This window comes from Columba livia, chromosome Z (genome assembly GCF_036013475.1).
Source record: "Columba livia isolate bColLiv1 breed racing homer chromosome Z, bColLiv1.pat.W.v2, whole genome shotgun sequence".
Taxonomy (NCBI): Eukaryota; Metazoa; Chordata; class Aves; order Columbiformes; family Columbidae; genus Columba; species Columba livia.
The window spans coordinates 52,739,763-52,756,286 of NC_088642.1; the positions used below are offsets into that span (position 1 = coordinate 52,739,763).

At 38.5% G+C, this 16,524-nt stretch overlaps 1 protein-coding gene across 2 annotated transcripts in view; it reads right to left on the bottom strand.

The window, feature by feature from the left end:
- The window catches only part of DAPK1 (death associated protein kinase 1), a 92,076-nt gene that overhangs the window by 31,552 nt on the left and 44,000 nt on the right, over positions 1-16,524 (bottom strand). The window contains exons 3-11 of one of the 2 annotated variants that reach the window (XM_065045831.1): positions 16,036-16,257; positions 6,153-6,291; positions 4,821-4,950; positions 4,489-4,537; positions 4,314-4,340; positions 3,739-3,891; positions 3,549-3,594; positions 1,867-1,956; positions 541-633 (exon numbers count right to left, since the gene is read on the bottom strand). In XM_065045831.1, coding sequence (XP_064901903.1) covers positions 541-633; positions 1,867-1,956; positions 3,549-3,594; positions 3,739-3,891; positions 4,314-4,340; positions 4,489-4,537; positions 4,821-4,950; positions 6,153-6,291; positions 16,036-16,257 — 949 coding nt within the window. The remainder of the gene's footprint in view (positions 1-540; positions 634-1,866; positions 1,957-3,548; positions 3,595-3,738; positions 3,892-4,313; positions 4,341-4,488; positions 4,538-4,820; positions 4,951-6,152; positions 6,292-16,035; positions 16,258-16,524) is intronic. The other variant, XM_065045832.1, reaches the window with a different exon arrangement.

A 16,524-nucleotide genomic window follows, 5' to 3' on the forward strand; every position in this document is an offset into this window, starting at 1 on the left:
GCTAAATAAGAATGCTTTTGGATTTACAAGCACTTGTAATTACAAAGCATACAGCAATTGCTCTTGATTACTTAAATCTAGTAGACACATATAATACCACAAACTGAATACTGGCCAACTTTAAAATTTCTTCCTTAAACAACTGCTTGTTGTGATACTACTGTCTGGCATTCATCAGATCTAACAGGATCTCAATGATTTTGAATATTCTGTTAAAAAATGCATTATTATTTTACACTACAGAGAGCCATGAGAAATTCAGAAGCAACTTTTTCACATTATAATAGCTACAGTACAAAAAATCCTCCTGAATCACACTTCAAAACCAAGATAGACAGCTTTCTGGAACAAGCTATCAGCTTCACCATGGTAATTAATAAATTACATTTCAAGGTTCGTGTCATGCAGAAGATCAGGCTATGGATAACTGATCCCTGGTGCCTTACGAAATTAGTGATGCCCATTTTCCATAGTCCAATATTTCTGTTAGAATCATTTCAGATGTAGTAAAGCATTCTAAGCATGTAAATACACACTTACCAGAGTATCATCACTCCTAGCGACGCTCATGTTACTTCTGGACAAGAAAGATCTTGATAATCTTTGGCACAAGGATATCAAGCGTACTGATTGCTTTTTTAAAATAAAAAGAAAAAAGCTATATGTAAAGAAAAAAAAATCAAACCAGAATACTTGTGACAAGATGCTGTTGCCGTGATTTTAAAGGAATACTGTCATATTAGCAAAACAAATCGGTGTTTGTCTTCAATACTCTCCATCTCTTTTTTATATTGCATTCGAACCTTCAATCTCTTTTAACATTTATAATCCAAATAGGCTATTCATACGTACTAAGCAAAGCTACATAACATTTTTGGATTGCTACTATTTCACCAAGCTGTTCAAATACAAAGCAAACCAGATTTGTATTATGTGCTGTTGTTTGCATTGAAAACATTTAAACATACATAATTTAAAGCATATACACACAGAAAACCTGAACTGAGTGTACATTAGCTGACAGCATTCCTTTAAATGACATGTTACAAAACAGTTTAAGAAATTCCTAGACTCAGCATTTCATTCTAGGACAGCAGACTAGTACTTAAATTTTGCTAATACCATAGATGTTCACCTAATGAACACTAACCTGCAGCAAAGAAATTGTACTGCATAGCTGTGTATTCTGTGCCTCGGTCCACAGCTTAGCAAAATCATCCTATTTCTTGGCAATGAACAAAACTTTTCTAGTAGTAGTGACTTTTGTTGTCTCGCCTTTCAGCTCATGATAAATAGATTCCTCATATCGCAGCACTGCCCTTGCTAAGCTTCAGTGTGAATTCCCCAACATGCACACTGAAGGAGGAGCGATAACCATCTTGATGGCTCCTTGCACAGATCAAAGCTTTCAGTTAATACCTTGCCCCAGTTCCAGAAAGATTAAGTGATCCCAGCCTTCTAAACAGTTCGGTAGTCTCGGACCAGAAATCCTTTGCAAAAGAGACTACTGTTTCCTTCCTACTCTGTGGAGTGTTGGCATTAACTACTGGAAGAGTCAATTCTGCGAGGCCCACTTAAGGAATGTTTGATTTACTGGCATTCCTGTACATGTACCTACACTCAGAAATGCCTTTTCTCTGAAACATTGCCAGGACAGATGATGACAGCATACAGCTAGATGCATAAAAACAAACAATCTATGCACAAGCATTTGTATGCAGATCACTAACGAAGAAGCCTCCAATACTGCCATACTCAAGCACCTAATTTATTCCAAATGACAGAGGCACCGATGTTTCCATGGAGCAGGTAACGCTACTGAATTTGTGTGCCACCAATGTTTTGTAGAAGTATTGAATGACTTACTTTCCATTTTCGTCGTGCTGCAAACTTTTTGAATTTCTCCATATTCACTGCAGACGCTTTTCTGCTAAGTGCTTGCTGGGTGTCTTTAGGCTATGTGCAAAAAAAAAATAAAGCTGTTGTGAAATATCCCACAATTACTACCAGAACCTTCATAAAGCATCTTCCTGTATGACTGTCCTTCAGTGATGACTTCCAGTTACATTATAATAGTATAATAGTACTCTAGTCATACTGTAATAATAAAGTAATTTTAAGCATGATTTTAACATTTACAGCCTAGTGGGCCATACAGGTAGAATTTACTGAGAAAATGCCCTAAAGGAAATCAGACCTTAGACTATTTCATGCAACACTAAAATATTTTTTTTCATTTTAAACAAAAAAGCCAAGAGAACATTCAGCTTTGTTCTTCAACTCCCTGTGGTGGAGGCATTGGAGAAGTCCTGTCTTCTAGGAGTATTTCCTGGCTGATTTTAAATGCAGCCAAACAGGCTCATTTCAGGCTCAGTGTAATCAGCTGGACTGCTTTTGGAATCACAGAAACTCACAAACCCCTGCCCGTGCAGCAGGCCGTAAGGCTGCACCCTTTGAACTTTCACATAGGCTAATACTAAGCATCAGTTACCAGTGGCTTATAGCATTACATTACATTACATTATCTGACCCCACACTTGAAGTAATTTTTATGGAGAAATGCTGGTAAAAGTAGTGATGGGAAGGAGGAAAAGTGCATATGACCAGTGGGGTAGGGGGGAGAATGCCCCCAAAGTTAAGATATAAAGGAACATAACACTGTACAAAACAACACGGCTTGTTGCACGAGCGAAGACCTTGGTCCCTGGGAGACAAACTTGGACAATGATTGCTTCAATGGTTTAAAAAGATCATTTCAACATGTTAAGCATTTTTCAACAGTTTAAGATTACCGCATCAAAAGGTCAGCAAAGCACACCAGGTATCAATACTTCTTCCAGTCAAATTTGTACTTTGGCCTATTGGTGTAGAAATGCCTGACCTAGGATGTGGCATGGATAAATATTCTGCTGTGAACTGGAACAGCTGTGGCATGGATAAATATTCTGCTAACTGGTTCTCTGGGAAGTGGAATGGGATCAAATACCCACTGTGCATTCCCAAGACCCAGGGAATCAAGGCCACTGAAGAGATTTACTATTCAGCATCAGAATACAATATGGAATTGCTCCCTCTCAACCTAGTAGCACCACAACAGCTCAATCCAAACCAAACACGGTGGGACACTGAAAGAAGAAGTAGACCACCACCCCGCATCAACTGATTTCTTCAGTCTAAAGAGGAAGGATGGGATGGAGATGACCCTTTTTTCCAACCTAAATAAGAAGATTAAAAATGTGATAGAAAATTGGTCTGGGTTCAAAGAATGTATCTTCATCAGTCCAATGCTCCCTGGAGATTAGCTTCTCTGCCTGAGCATGGTTTTAATCTCAATATTGGGCTACTTCCTTATTGCTGACTCGTACAGAGGATATGTTAATGAAGTCCACATTCTGCATGTGTTAGTTTTCATACAGACAGCTTTCCAAAACAGTAAGTTAGATTAAACAAATATGCCAGTTTTCCTTGTTAAGGAACTTGAAAAGTGAAAGCTAAGTATGAAATGAAGAATGATTAAAAACAAGACAGAGAATGAATTACATGCTAACCTTGATCCAAGGATGCAGCAAACTGTCTTGGATAGTCATTCTCTTCCTTTAATAGAATAAAAGAACTATTTCAGATAGTAAAAAATACATACTGCTATATGTTTCTTAAACTAACATCTCAAAATATCACGTATTTTGAAATACTAGAGACACAGGCTGCAACAATGCATACACAAGCGAAACAACTCACTTTGGATCCTTTACTAGAAGTCTTCGTATAAAATCTTTAGCTAGGGCACTAGTATTACTGAAGAACTCTTCTTCGAATTCGTAATTCACGGCAGACACATTTGCTAATGTTTCCTGTTTGGTTTCTCCAAGAAATGGTGATGCACCACTCAGACTGCAAGACAGAATATTCCTCTCATTACATGTTGTAAAACTGCTGTTTCAACCCTCTCTGATCAAGTAACAGCAGAAAGTGAACATTTTTCTTTTGTGCTTTAAGACTGCAAGCACACTTTCATGAAGAAGTGATCTAGCAGGGCAAAAAGCTTTGCTGTAATTTCAGAGAATATTGATTAAGATAAAGCCACTGTGGAAAATAACCTACAGCTTTGAAGACAGCTTCCCATGCTATCTAAATCTTCATTAATGGCCATTCTGTCAATAATTATACTACTGTTTTTATGATCATTCAACCTGAATCATGATATGCAATCAAAATGGTTTGACTTGTACGGGCACCACCAAAAACCCAGAAGATAGAATCAGTATTAAAAAAACCAGCATTTGTAAGAATCACCCATAGATTTTGGTACTTACAGAATGTAAGTTATTACACCAATGCTCCTGGAGTGAAGAGGGGAAACAAAAAAAAGGGGGGCATCAGAGAAAGGGAAGAGAAACAGATGGAGGGAGAGAGAGGAGAGAAAAAAAAAAGGTTAGAACCTAAGAATAATTTTGAGGTATTTATTTCAAGTAAGATCCAATAACTTACCACATATCTGCTTCAAGACCAAGAGGCTCATAATTTACTATTTCAGGAGCTAAAGGAGAAAGCAGGAAGGTCAGTACCTAGTCAAAGAACAGACCTATGTCATTCTGAGCCTATATATGTCAGAGATAATAAGCTAAGATGCTGATAGACAAAAACACCTTAATGTAAGTCTTAACTTGGAACGGAAAGCTATAAATTGCTTACTTAAATTTCAAAATGTTTTGAATTACACGCAAACTACATAATCTCTAACTCAGTCAAACCAAGCTCAGCCACATACACTGTTTCGCAGACTGAGAAAGAATAATTTGAAGAAACAACAGTTTTCTCACCAACAAACTCTGGCGTTCCGAAGATATTTTTGAATTCATTTCCGAAGTCAATTTTGTGTGCTAAACCAAAGTCAATAATCTTGATTCGAGGCTTTGGTACATTCCTGTCCAACAACATTATGTTTTCAGGCTTTGACAAGGAGGAAGGGAGAGAGAAAAAGAGATTATACATAGATATGAAATGTCTGACACATACCAGCATTCTTTAACACTGAACACTCCTCTTTACCTTCTTAAGCCACTTGAATTGCGTCTTCAGCATAAAAGTCTTGTCTTTTCCTATTATGAGCTAACATGCACTAAAAATTAACTATAGTAAATTAGGATTTAATTTTCTTCCTTTGTTCCCTACATTTCAATTGTGTACTTCTATTGTTCTGCATACTTTAATTCTTGCCGGATACTTCAATTCACATATTCTTGGTATTCAGCATGTTTTGTTTTATTATAAGAACACTAGCAAAAATTTACATTTCATAGTGTAGGAAATGTATTTCTTACTAGATTCATAATTATTTTCCCTTGCTGACTGTCATACAATCACCAAATATATTACTGTAGGTAATGAGGATAAGACTGGAAAATGTATGCTTACACTGAAAAACATTCCCTTCCCTACCTCATCCCCAGGACACAACACCTCTTTCAGAACTGCATCGCATTATAATAATTATGCTTCCTTTTCCTATTATAGATATAGCTGCTGACTTGAGCAGACTTCAGGGCATGTTCAGCTGCCTGCCCCTGAAAAAAAGATCTTACAGAGGAAAACATTTTGCAACCGAAACATTAAAAAGCAATAACTGAGTTTAGATACAAAAGCTCTCTTTTCATTACCAAAAGGACACAATGAACAGTTTTTCTAAAAAACAAACAAAAACGTTCCAAAAGCAAAAAAAGAATAAGACATTATCTGCTCTGTTTCCTCTACAAGAGTCTTTGTACTTAACAGTGTACAGTTTAAATTTAGTACCTATAAATAATGTTAATGTGAACATAAAATATGTACAACAGGAAAAAAAACCAAAACAAACAGGTTGAAAAAAGGCACCCTCTCCAGAACATTTCATCCAAGTCCCACTCACATTCCATAAAATCATAATCATAATATTTATTTCAAGATTGCCTGGTTTAATTTCATCAGAAGTTGCCATTTTCCACAAAGAATCTTACATTAAAAGCAGATGGGATCTAAGCTCTGTCCTGTCTACACAAGCTAGCAAAACAGAGCTATGGCCAAGATCTGCATGGTGGCAGATTTGTGGCTGATGTTACAAAGGACTTTAATGGATGTTGCTTACAGTTGTCGAAGTTTTTATCTGCTCAACACACCTTAAGATCAAAGTGGGCAATTTGCAGAGAGTGGAGATACTGAACACCATTAAGTATCTGTTTGAGAAATTCTGTGGCTTCCTCCTCCGTGAGAGATTCCTTCTCAGCCAAGAAGTCGAAGAGCTCTCCACCTGCAACACTTGGAAAGCAGAAGCAGAGTTATTGATGAGCTTGCTTTAACCAACAGGTTCCTTCAGCATGTATGTTATATTTGTACTCTATACATTATAACCCATTTGCTACTAGGAAAAGCCACCAGTGTACTTCAGACTATTTCCAGCATGTGTTTTAGTTGCACAGGCAGAAAGGAGAGAGGAAAGAAACGAGGAAGGTACGTAAGCACAACTAGACTTGTGCATTTGAGGCAGAGAAATTGAAGACAACCCTTTTCTCAGCTCAGTCAGCAGTCTGGCAGGAGTGATGATAGTTGTCAACAGAAAAAGAGATACTGAAGTGAACAGGCAACACAAACTACAGCTATTCTTAAAACACAACCAATCATCTCCTCTCAGTTTAAGGACATATATTGAGATGACTGTCCACTGCAGCGAACTGTTTTTCCTGTTTATAAAAGCAGCATTATTACCTAGAAATGTCTTAGAGACCACAGAGGTGGTCATATTATCCCCCATATTTTGCATTGCATATATATAAAAAAAAAAAAAAAAAAAAATAAATCTGGAATTACACCCTAATTTATGTTGCCTTTCCGCATGGAAAATACTATTTAAAGTTCTGATTATGAAAACTAAAGGGATTGACATATAACAATACCTAAACAGTCTGGGTAAATTTCTGGAAATACATTTGACTTGTTTATAATGTCTACTTTTCAAGACACTTAATCTGCATTATGGTAATGCAAATTGCATAAAAAGTGTATTTTAATGAGTCCTTGGAGCTTTCACTGAGCTGCCTAGATGATAATGAGAGTATTGTTTTGGGTATTATTTATGTTGTAATATCTTCTGCTTGAAAGCAACTATTGAAACAAAGTGCCATTAGATATAAGAATTATAGAATGGGAGGAAGAGGTCATTTCTGTTGTTGTTGCAGAGACACTAAAATGAAATTCCTAAAGATTAAATGCAGTTCATTATTTTATAGAGGCTGGGCAGAAACATTTTACAAATTTATACACGTGCATATTCTGATGGAAAAAATAACAAAGTGTTTTCAAGCTAAGGTCTGTACCTCTGCAGCACTTCACAATGAAGGACAGAAACGTGGATGGTGATGCAATGGTGGCATTTCTCTTTATTTCCAGCTACGGGGCTAAGGGCCTTTCCCATGACACAGAACTTGTTTTCATGTGTTTCCACGTGGATGTTTGCTGCGGTTGCCAGGAGGCTGTTAACCAGGGTGCAGCCTTGCCAGCAGAACAGACAGGCTCACCCCAGCTCCCTTCCCAGCCCTGGCAGCAAAACCCAGCGAAACCCAGCACCTTTACCCACTCCACATGGTTTGGCCCTGGGACAGCTGGCACAGTCTGGTGAGCCAGTGGGCCAGACCCTTGGCTGAGGAAGCGGCTGGAAGACGACACCAAACACACAGTTTTCCTGTCTGCTTTTCAAGCAGATCACTCACGCTGTGAAACAGTGAAAGAAAGTACCTGCTGATGTGGAAAGTGTTCATCAGACATCACACGTGTAACAGAGGTGCGCAGAGCCTGCACTTTTCGCAGTGCCAACTTGAAATGCTGCTGCCCACTCTGCAGTCTGAAACAGACTGAGGCAGCATCACGCAGGTACAGGTATGTTCTACAGTGGCTACAGCTTGCTCTTAGTCTTGTTGGCATCCTAAAGATACACAGCCTCTGTGAAAGTCACTTGTCATCTATGAACTCCAGCATTGATTACACGTTTCTTTTAGATTCAAAAGAAAGATTTAGTTGGCAAATTTACTTATTTTTGAGATATCTAACAAAGAAATGTATCTATATTTGTGTAAAACAGAAACAGCCTCTTCATCTTTAGCAGCTTCTTATCTGCAATCATTCCATTTTGTGCAATTTCATACCCTGAAAGCTTAGACCGCATGAAATTACAAGTTTGATGTACATGTGTTTTTATGCAACTCAAAGATGTCACATTTGTGAATAGTTAATTGCATGAGATTGTATACAGCTCTTCTCCAGCACTGCTGAGTAATATCCTCTTGTCTTTGCCACAGGTTAGTTGTAGTGAGATTTCTTTTATATCATAGGCCTTACAATAGCATGAAATAAAATGCTACTTGCATTTCATACATAATATACTTAAGCCTACCAGTATTCAAGAAGAGAGTGGACAATGCCCTCAGACATTTGGTGTGAACTGTGGAGTTGTCATATGATGATCCTTGTGAGTCCCTTCCAACTCAGGACATTCTATGATATACACCTAGTACTGGCAAATCTTGAAACTGAGGTCCAGAGAAGCTAATGGGTTAAAAAAAAAAGTGCATAATTTTCTTACAATTGGATGTTAATTAGCAAACATGGTAGATTTTTCCAAAGCAGTGTGTGCTTAAGTACTGTCGCCCTAAGTGACTTGGCAGCCCTTGCTTAAGGAGTAGGTGGGCGAGCAGGGACTGGATGTATTAATAACACACTCCAAGCTTTGTTCCAGAAGCAGCTGTACCTCTGGTCTATGGGATTTTAGTGTGCCCCTTTACATTAGACACCTCACCCCTAACTGCCTAGAGTGAGATCCTGTGGGGGTTCACCTCAAGACTAGGACATTACGGTTTCTCCTGTTGGTACCAGGTCAGCTGCAGGGGTAAGCTCAGAACCCCATGTTCTGCCTCTGGGCACTGCCATGGCTGGCAAGCACAAGCCTGGCTTCCTGGAAAGGTCCCTCTGCTTCAGGTGGCCTCCAGTGCCCTTCCAAAATGAGAAGGGCTGTGACTCACGTCCCCACGGGAGCTCAGTAATGCAGGCCATGTTTCTTAGCCTCCTCTTCATGCTCGTCAGAAGGCTGTGTACCTTACTGCTGACTCTGACAGGTCTCGTATTAAGCTGTACCACAACGGGTACAGAGAAAATTATGGTATCACTGCAAGGCAATTACTCCAAGCAAGTAATAGAGGGCAAGCTAATGAAGTCTTCACAAATCTCTTAAAATGCTGTTTGGTTTTCAATGCTAGCCCTGTGCCTCAGCCAGGATAACACAGTCCCACAGTAAACACCGCATCTTTTACTGTCCCATAGTACTGTTCAGAGGTGGCGTCAGAAGCCAAACCAAAAGGCCCATTCCACCAACGAACCTGTGCATATCCCCTCTCACACACTGAGAGCAGAAGGGGCAGAGAACTCCATACATCAGCTTCTACAGCTCATCTTTTTGAACATCACCTGCTCCCAAGAAGTACATTGGTTCTATCTCCATTACAATGTCCCAGCCTTGTTTTTAAGTTAGTTTTGGGGTTGCTGGTGCACAAACCCTGTTGCAATCTGGCAGAAACCAGATCATCGTGTGTGTTTCCAGAGCTGTGCAAAATCAACCCCAGTCTGCCTTTTGGGTCTGCTGAGGGGCCCAGGCAGCCAGTGTCTAACAGGCTGGATACAGATTGTCTCCTGAAGGAAGGAAGAGCAAGAGGTTCACCAAGCACCGCTGTTTCTTCTGTAGAGCACTTCTGGGTATCTGTAACTAGTATCTTCTGGAAGCAGAGAGATTCCTTCCATTCAGCTTCCTGGCTGTGAAGTTGGTATGAAAAGAGTATGAGGACTCACTGATGTTTTGGCTGTTGGCAAGGAGACCAAAGACTTTTTCAACTTTCCAGCTGCAGGTGTGCATAGAACCTGGGAGGGAGAATAGTAGGACAGCACCCAGACTGACACCCAGGTTGGCCAATGAGCTATTCCCTACCATTACGGTCATGCTCAGTATACAGCCCGAGATGGCTTTTCCGATTTTTTCTCTTTTTTTTTTTTCCAGGACCAGCTGTTTGGCATGATTGTGTTCGACTGCAAAGTGCAGTCCGGGTCTCTGCTCTTTCAGGATCAGCTGCACAGGACTGATGCTCATGAATGCTGCTTGGGAGTGGACTGGGTATCAGTTTTCCAGGTTGGCGACTGATTACATGGTATATCCCTCACTTCGTATATTCTTCTGCTGTTATTATTGTCGTTGTTTACATCTTTCTTCGCTGTTCTGTTAAACTGGTTTTACCCCGACCCACGAGTTTCACCTCGTTTTTCCCAATTCTTTCCCCCATCCCATCAGGGAAGGGAGGAGTGACAAAGTGACTGTGGTTCTAGTTGCTGGCTGGGGCTAAACCATGATACACAGCTAAATTCCTTTACAGCTGCAAAGCCTCTATGTTTGACTTCACATACCATTTTCTTTTAAAGCACTAATTATTTAATGTTCCTGTATAAAACCTTTCTGTTTACCTTTAAACTAAGTCAAAGTTTTACAGTCATAATAGGTTGTACAAATATTTTGCTCAATAAAATAATAATTTGTGGCTGATGGAGGTCACATATTAACCCTAAAGGACACATTATTTTATTGACTCTAGTACAACACAGAAAATCATAAGGGCTAAGTAAATACATTTTCAGTGTCACAACATGACTACATTTTATATTGCTTTCAAATAGCAGAGCACACATTTTTAGAAATATTTTGTATAAACATTTTCACTAAGAGCAAAGCTGGTATGTGTTGCCTCCTTGATATTTCTAGGCTGAGGTGCTAGCTTTCCCAAAGTCATACAGTAAAATAAAGCTTCAGGTCTACTGCATTATTCCTTATAAAAAGCAGTAGCGATAAAACCATTTCCCAGACTTCCCAAAGGCAGGCTGACAGATGCATCTGCAACCCACATATCTCCCTTTGGGAAAGAAAACACATCACACCTGTGGAAAAAGGATTTTTGCATCGTGCTTTTGCAAGTTGCCAGGCTTTCTTAACTATGCTTAACCGTGAAATGGAACTGATCACCAGATCTCAGAGGAAGTCATTATGGGAACCTACACAGGGAACTTAGAGCCAATTAACCTTCAAAGTCCGTGTGGTCACCTTGTAATGACTCAGTCACACGCCATGTTGATCACACTGCTTATATTGTAACAGATTAATCTAAATTATCATTAATGATTATCTAAGGATTTCTGATTATGTTAAAAAACCACAAACTCCAAAACCTAAGCCCAAACACCTTGTTAGAAGAATCTTAACCTAGTAAGTTGAAGCTTACAGGGTATAATTTACCTTGCTTAGATTTCCAAAAAACATTAACTAGTAAAGTCAAAGAAGAATTGCAGAACCAATTTATTCAATTTGATAAAGCAGATTCAGTTTGATAAATTATCTGAATCCTTCTCTAATACAAACATTTCTTCTGTCAACTTGCAAAAGAAGTATTTTCCCTAAGGTTTCTGTGGTCAAATGTCTCTTGTCAAATGATTCCTCGCATTATTTCAAAACAGAAGTTGTCAACCAAAGACTAGACTGAAACATTGCTACTTCTGTTTTATTTAAGGTTAAGGGGTTTTACATCCACTTCATTTCATAGCCTTTATGAACTGTGTAGTTTCGAACTCAAAAGGTGGCACAGCATCTACAACTTAGCACTGCAGATCTGATGTACCTGCTGTTACATCCCTGTAAGCACCAAAGATTCAATCCTCCTTTCAAAATTCAGTACAAGGTCACTCGAGAACAACTTCCTTATGACTTACAGGTAAATTTAACAAGATTCTCAGAGCTATTTTTATCAAAAGACAACTAAAAATTGAAGAAACTTTGTGCAGATTTCAAGCTTCTCTGAAAACCAGGCTATTATATATGTAAAGAATGAAATTAACTCCCCGACAAGACAGGAGTTTGAAGAGTTCACCATTGATAACGCTCTTATCTACTTTTCAATGAGCAACTCATGACATCCTCGGAATTTTTGTACAAGGGTCTATCATCCTCTCCTTGCTTTGTTCTGTTTTGCTTATTATTATGAAGGTACCAATAAGGTGGCAACTCTCTCTGAGACACTGGGATGCACAGGACTAAGTTTTAAAGGATGTACACAGAAACTAACTTTTAAAAAACCATAAAACCTAGTATTTAATGCATGTCTTTCCTGTCTTTCTGAGCTAAGACTTTCAAAGCTTTCTTCTCCTTTAAAAAAAAAAAAAAAAATTAAAAACAGATATTAATCACTCAGAACTATGCTACAAGAGCTAATGGTCTTCAATTAAGCTTTCTAATGCAGAAATGAAGGTATGTTTTTTGCAGAGAAAATTACGAAAAGTTAATTCCAGCCATAGCTTCCCACTGAAAAGAGTCAGCTATTGCTAACAAGCTATTTTAGAAGGCAAGACCATCTGCATTACTTTCGAGCATTCTAAGGAACTACTATATAATTTAGGATAAGGGTATTTATTCTCTGCAGCTGTGTTGAGAAACCATAACCAAGGCTTTACAAAGTACCATACACTGAGTATATTTTGTAGGTCTGCAGTCTCAACTAAGACGTAATAAAGTGGAAGGAAAAACAAAACAGAAGAGACAGAGATTATGTATCCAATGCCAGCAAAGCAGGAAACAAGTAGGTGCAAAACATGCCTGAGGAAAGAAAATAATTATCACTGCGTGACAGAGGCGTCTCTTTTCTAGTCTGTGAAGTCTGATAAAATGATGGCTTCAGCAGAGTTCACTGAGAATAGCTCAGCATTATTAACATCTAAAACAGACTTTGCTGCAGCTAGAAAAAAAGCACTATAAAATTCTGACTAATTATTTGTGTGATAGGAGGAAAAAACTCCAAAACCAAACTGTTAGAGTTTTAAGTTAGATGAGGAAGAGGCAGTGTCTTCCAGTTCATATGTAAGAATGAACATTCTTACACAGCATTCTTTGCAAGATGAAGAAAGAGTCCAGAGAGTGGGAATTTCAAAGGTTATTTCCAAACCAAGGAGACACTTGCCACTAAGAAAGACCTAGAAATACGAAAATATGCCTGATTTCTCTAAATATACCAAAAGCCTGTAATAAAGTAAGGCTCTTCAAGGATACGTCATGCTTGTGTGTGACTGCTCAATATTTTAAGGAAGCATTTTATTTTTAAAGTTTCAGAAATTAAAGGGTTTGTAATTTTTTTTTTTCTTTTTGTAGGTCAGTTTCCTGACACAAAGTAGTTGAGGGAAAAACCTCCAAACACCTAATAAGCAGCTTTGATTTGCACTCAGTGTTGTGAGGACCTTGCCACTGCATTAATTAGCTAACTACCCACATATTACCGCATACAAATCACCACCTTGAATACATTGCTGGCTGGCATAGCATTTGCTGCAGGGGAATTAACTGAAGGCTTCTGCAGTCTGTGGTTCACCTCTGAGAAACAGCTGATTGATAACGCAAAAAAATGTTTAGGAAGCTGCATGCAGTACTGCAAACCTCTTGCTGAACCAAGAGAGAAAAATCAATAGTGAACAGGCAACAGACGCCGTTGCCCTGAGACTCAGAATGGTAAAATCTGGCAGGCAGAGGGGCAGCTGTAGTGGCTGGACACCTGTGGGATGCAGCTTCTGTCAAGAAGAGAAACCAGAGATACTCTTCCTCACCACTGCTTGTGTTAATACACTTGCTTACTAATACAAAATCAGTGCTTCTTCTGGGTTTTTGTTTTGTTATGAATTTCTCATACATAGCTGGAATGTTGATTTTTAGTTTTCTAAATGCTGGAAAAATTAAGTTACACAAACCCCTGTCTGTATGGGGTGTACTGCCTCATCTTGCAGTCATAAAGGAACGCAAGTCCCAGGAAAAGTGCTATGTTCTAAACAGAAAGTAAAATGGTCACTTGGTATGGATTCTGAGGACAGCAAAACAGGTTATTTTATGAGCTTTCAGCTTTCTTTTTGTTTGTTTGAAATTCTTCTGTAAGAAAAAAAGAATGTCAAGGGAGTAGCTCCCTAGGCAAAAATGTGAATATCAGAACATCAGAAAAAAGGGATTACATATTTAAGTGTCTAAGCATGTGATTAAAACCCCTATCTTTTGCCTCTACAATAGCTTTACATAATATCACAGTGATTTTGAGAATTACGAGACTTTACAGTAATTAGTTTATTCCGTTTACAAAGGGATTGCTAACATGTCATCTTTTAATCTTCTGCCCTTTAACTAAATAAATGTATTATCTTTGTGACACCCCAAACAGTGCTGCTTTGACTTGTAAGATTTGCAGAGCAGTTTGGAAAAGTGAAAAAAAAAAAAGAAAAAAAAATCTCCAACTGAAATGACATGGGCAAAACAATTAGCCACACTGGAACACAAGTCGTTTGCTGAGCTTATAATAAAAACACTAAAACACACTGTCACAAGGATTATCTGCTTCCGTTTGATGAATGTTAGTGGGTACACACAGACACACACAGCAATCTTGCTGCCAAAAGGGCTCCTATCCCATGTCCAAGGGGGCAAATGAGTCCATTCCTCCCACCACTGTCCAGCTTTCAAGTCCAGACACCAGCCTGACTTAGTCTGCAGCAATTACAGAGCAGGAAGCAAGCACTGCAGAAGCAGCAATACGCTGACAGTAAGGTCATGGACAGGAAGGATGTGAGAGCTAGTACCAAATGGCGAGAGAAAGCAGCATCACAGTAACTTTGCTGTGTATTCACGACAAGTTTAAACAGTTCTGAACAAAAACCAGGAGTAGCAGATACTCTGACAGGAATTTAATGAAGCTTTACTTCATAAAGGATGATCATTTAGCTTTTTTAAAAACAATATTAGCTTAAGTTATCCAAAGCTGACAAACTATTGTAAGTGTATACTTCTAGAACTAAAAACAACCCAACTCAGACTACAATATTACAGTAAACCATCACGTGCTGGACTAAGGAGTGTAAAAGTATGTTGTAACGTAACACAGCAGTGTTGTGCATGTATAAACCATGGAGAAGATGAAACTCCAAAAGCTACTTCCCAGTTTTCATTTCACTCTATACTGTAAACTACATGTTACTGAAAGCATGCAACACTAAAGTAACCTTATAAGGTAAGTGGAAATATCACTTACGAAAGCTAGCATACAGGAAGACATAAACTACATAAGAAAAATCACAAAAACAGGCAAGGAAATGACAAAAGTGTTGCCCAGCATTCTGGTACCAAATCATCTGTTTGCACAAAATATTCATTCTAAAGCACACAGCACATATAACTCATACAGAGCAAGTATGGCAACATACAGTGCCAGGCATGCAAACGATGTAAAGACATGCACGTCCCACCAGCAGATGCTACCAAACTATAATGTGTGTAATGCTTAAACTGTAAACCTGCAACCTTTGAGGAACTTGAAGTCAGATTTGAAACAATGCAGAAGTATTTTCTGCCGACATATTTACCTCAATCCATTAGCATTAACCTTGGATGAAAAATGTGAACTAAAACAAGGATATGAAAGTTATTTACAGTTCAACAGGACAGAACTGGGAAAATTCTGTTCTCTGTTACGTGGGTTAAAAAAAGAGAAAAGGCATTCAGTGATGCTACTCTACTTTTCACCAACATATAAGACAGAAAAATTCACTGAACTCCACTTATAATCTCTGTTTCCCTCTGCTCTTCTTTTAAAACCAGTTTATCTAGCTCCAGGCTATTCTTCTGGACCAATAACATCAACAGTGTTTAAAGTAACAAGGAGGAAAAAATTCCTAAATAAGCTGGATTTTTTTTTTTTAACCTTTGTAGCGCATTTACAGTGAAAAATATGTGTAGAAATCAGGAAGTTACAACTCTGACTTAAAGAATTCTCAGGCTATTATCTATCTCCTTTTGGGGTGGTTAAACAACAGACATTAAATCACCCTCAGAGAAACTGTCTATTTCTTAAAAAACAAACAAACAAACATTCTGTTACTCCTTCTCAGGTCTCTAGAGCTACTTACAGTTCCAGAATAAGAATGACATCAGTTTTGTTCTCATAAACATCATGCAGGGTGATCACATTAGGATGTCGAATCTCTTTCAGTATGCCAACTTCGCGCTCGATATCTTCCCGGCTCACTCCACGCCGGCTTGATTTCGTTCTCCGTTTCTTGATGAATTTTGCTGCAAATTGTTGACCGGTGCTTTTCTCACGGCATTTTTTCACTACTGCAAACTGCCCACTGAAAAGAAGAAAAAAAGAAAGGAGAGAAAGAATAAAGATGAGTATTCAGTTCAAGGAAGTTTAGAGTTAAGAGTAGCCTCTATCTAGCACGCTGGGGGAAAACAGCTGTACCTCTGAATTATCAACTCTGCTAAAGTACATCACTGCTTTTTAGGCAACATAGAATAATACCTGAAGAGAAACATAGCGGAGGCAGAAAAGGTAAGTTTAGAAACAGCTTTTACATCACACAAATGTACATACATACAGCTTTTAAGCATATCCA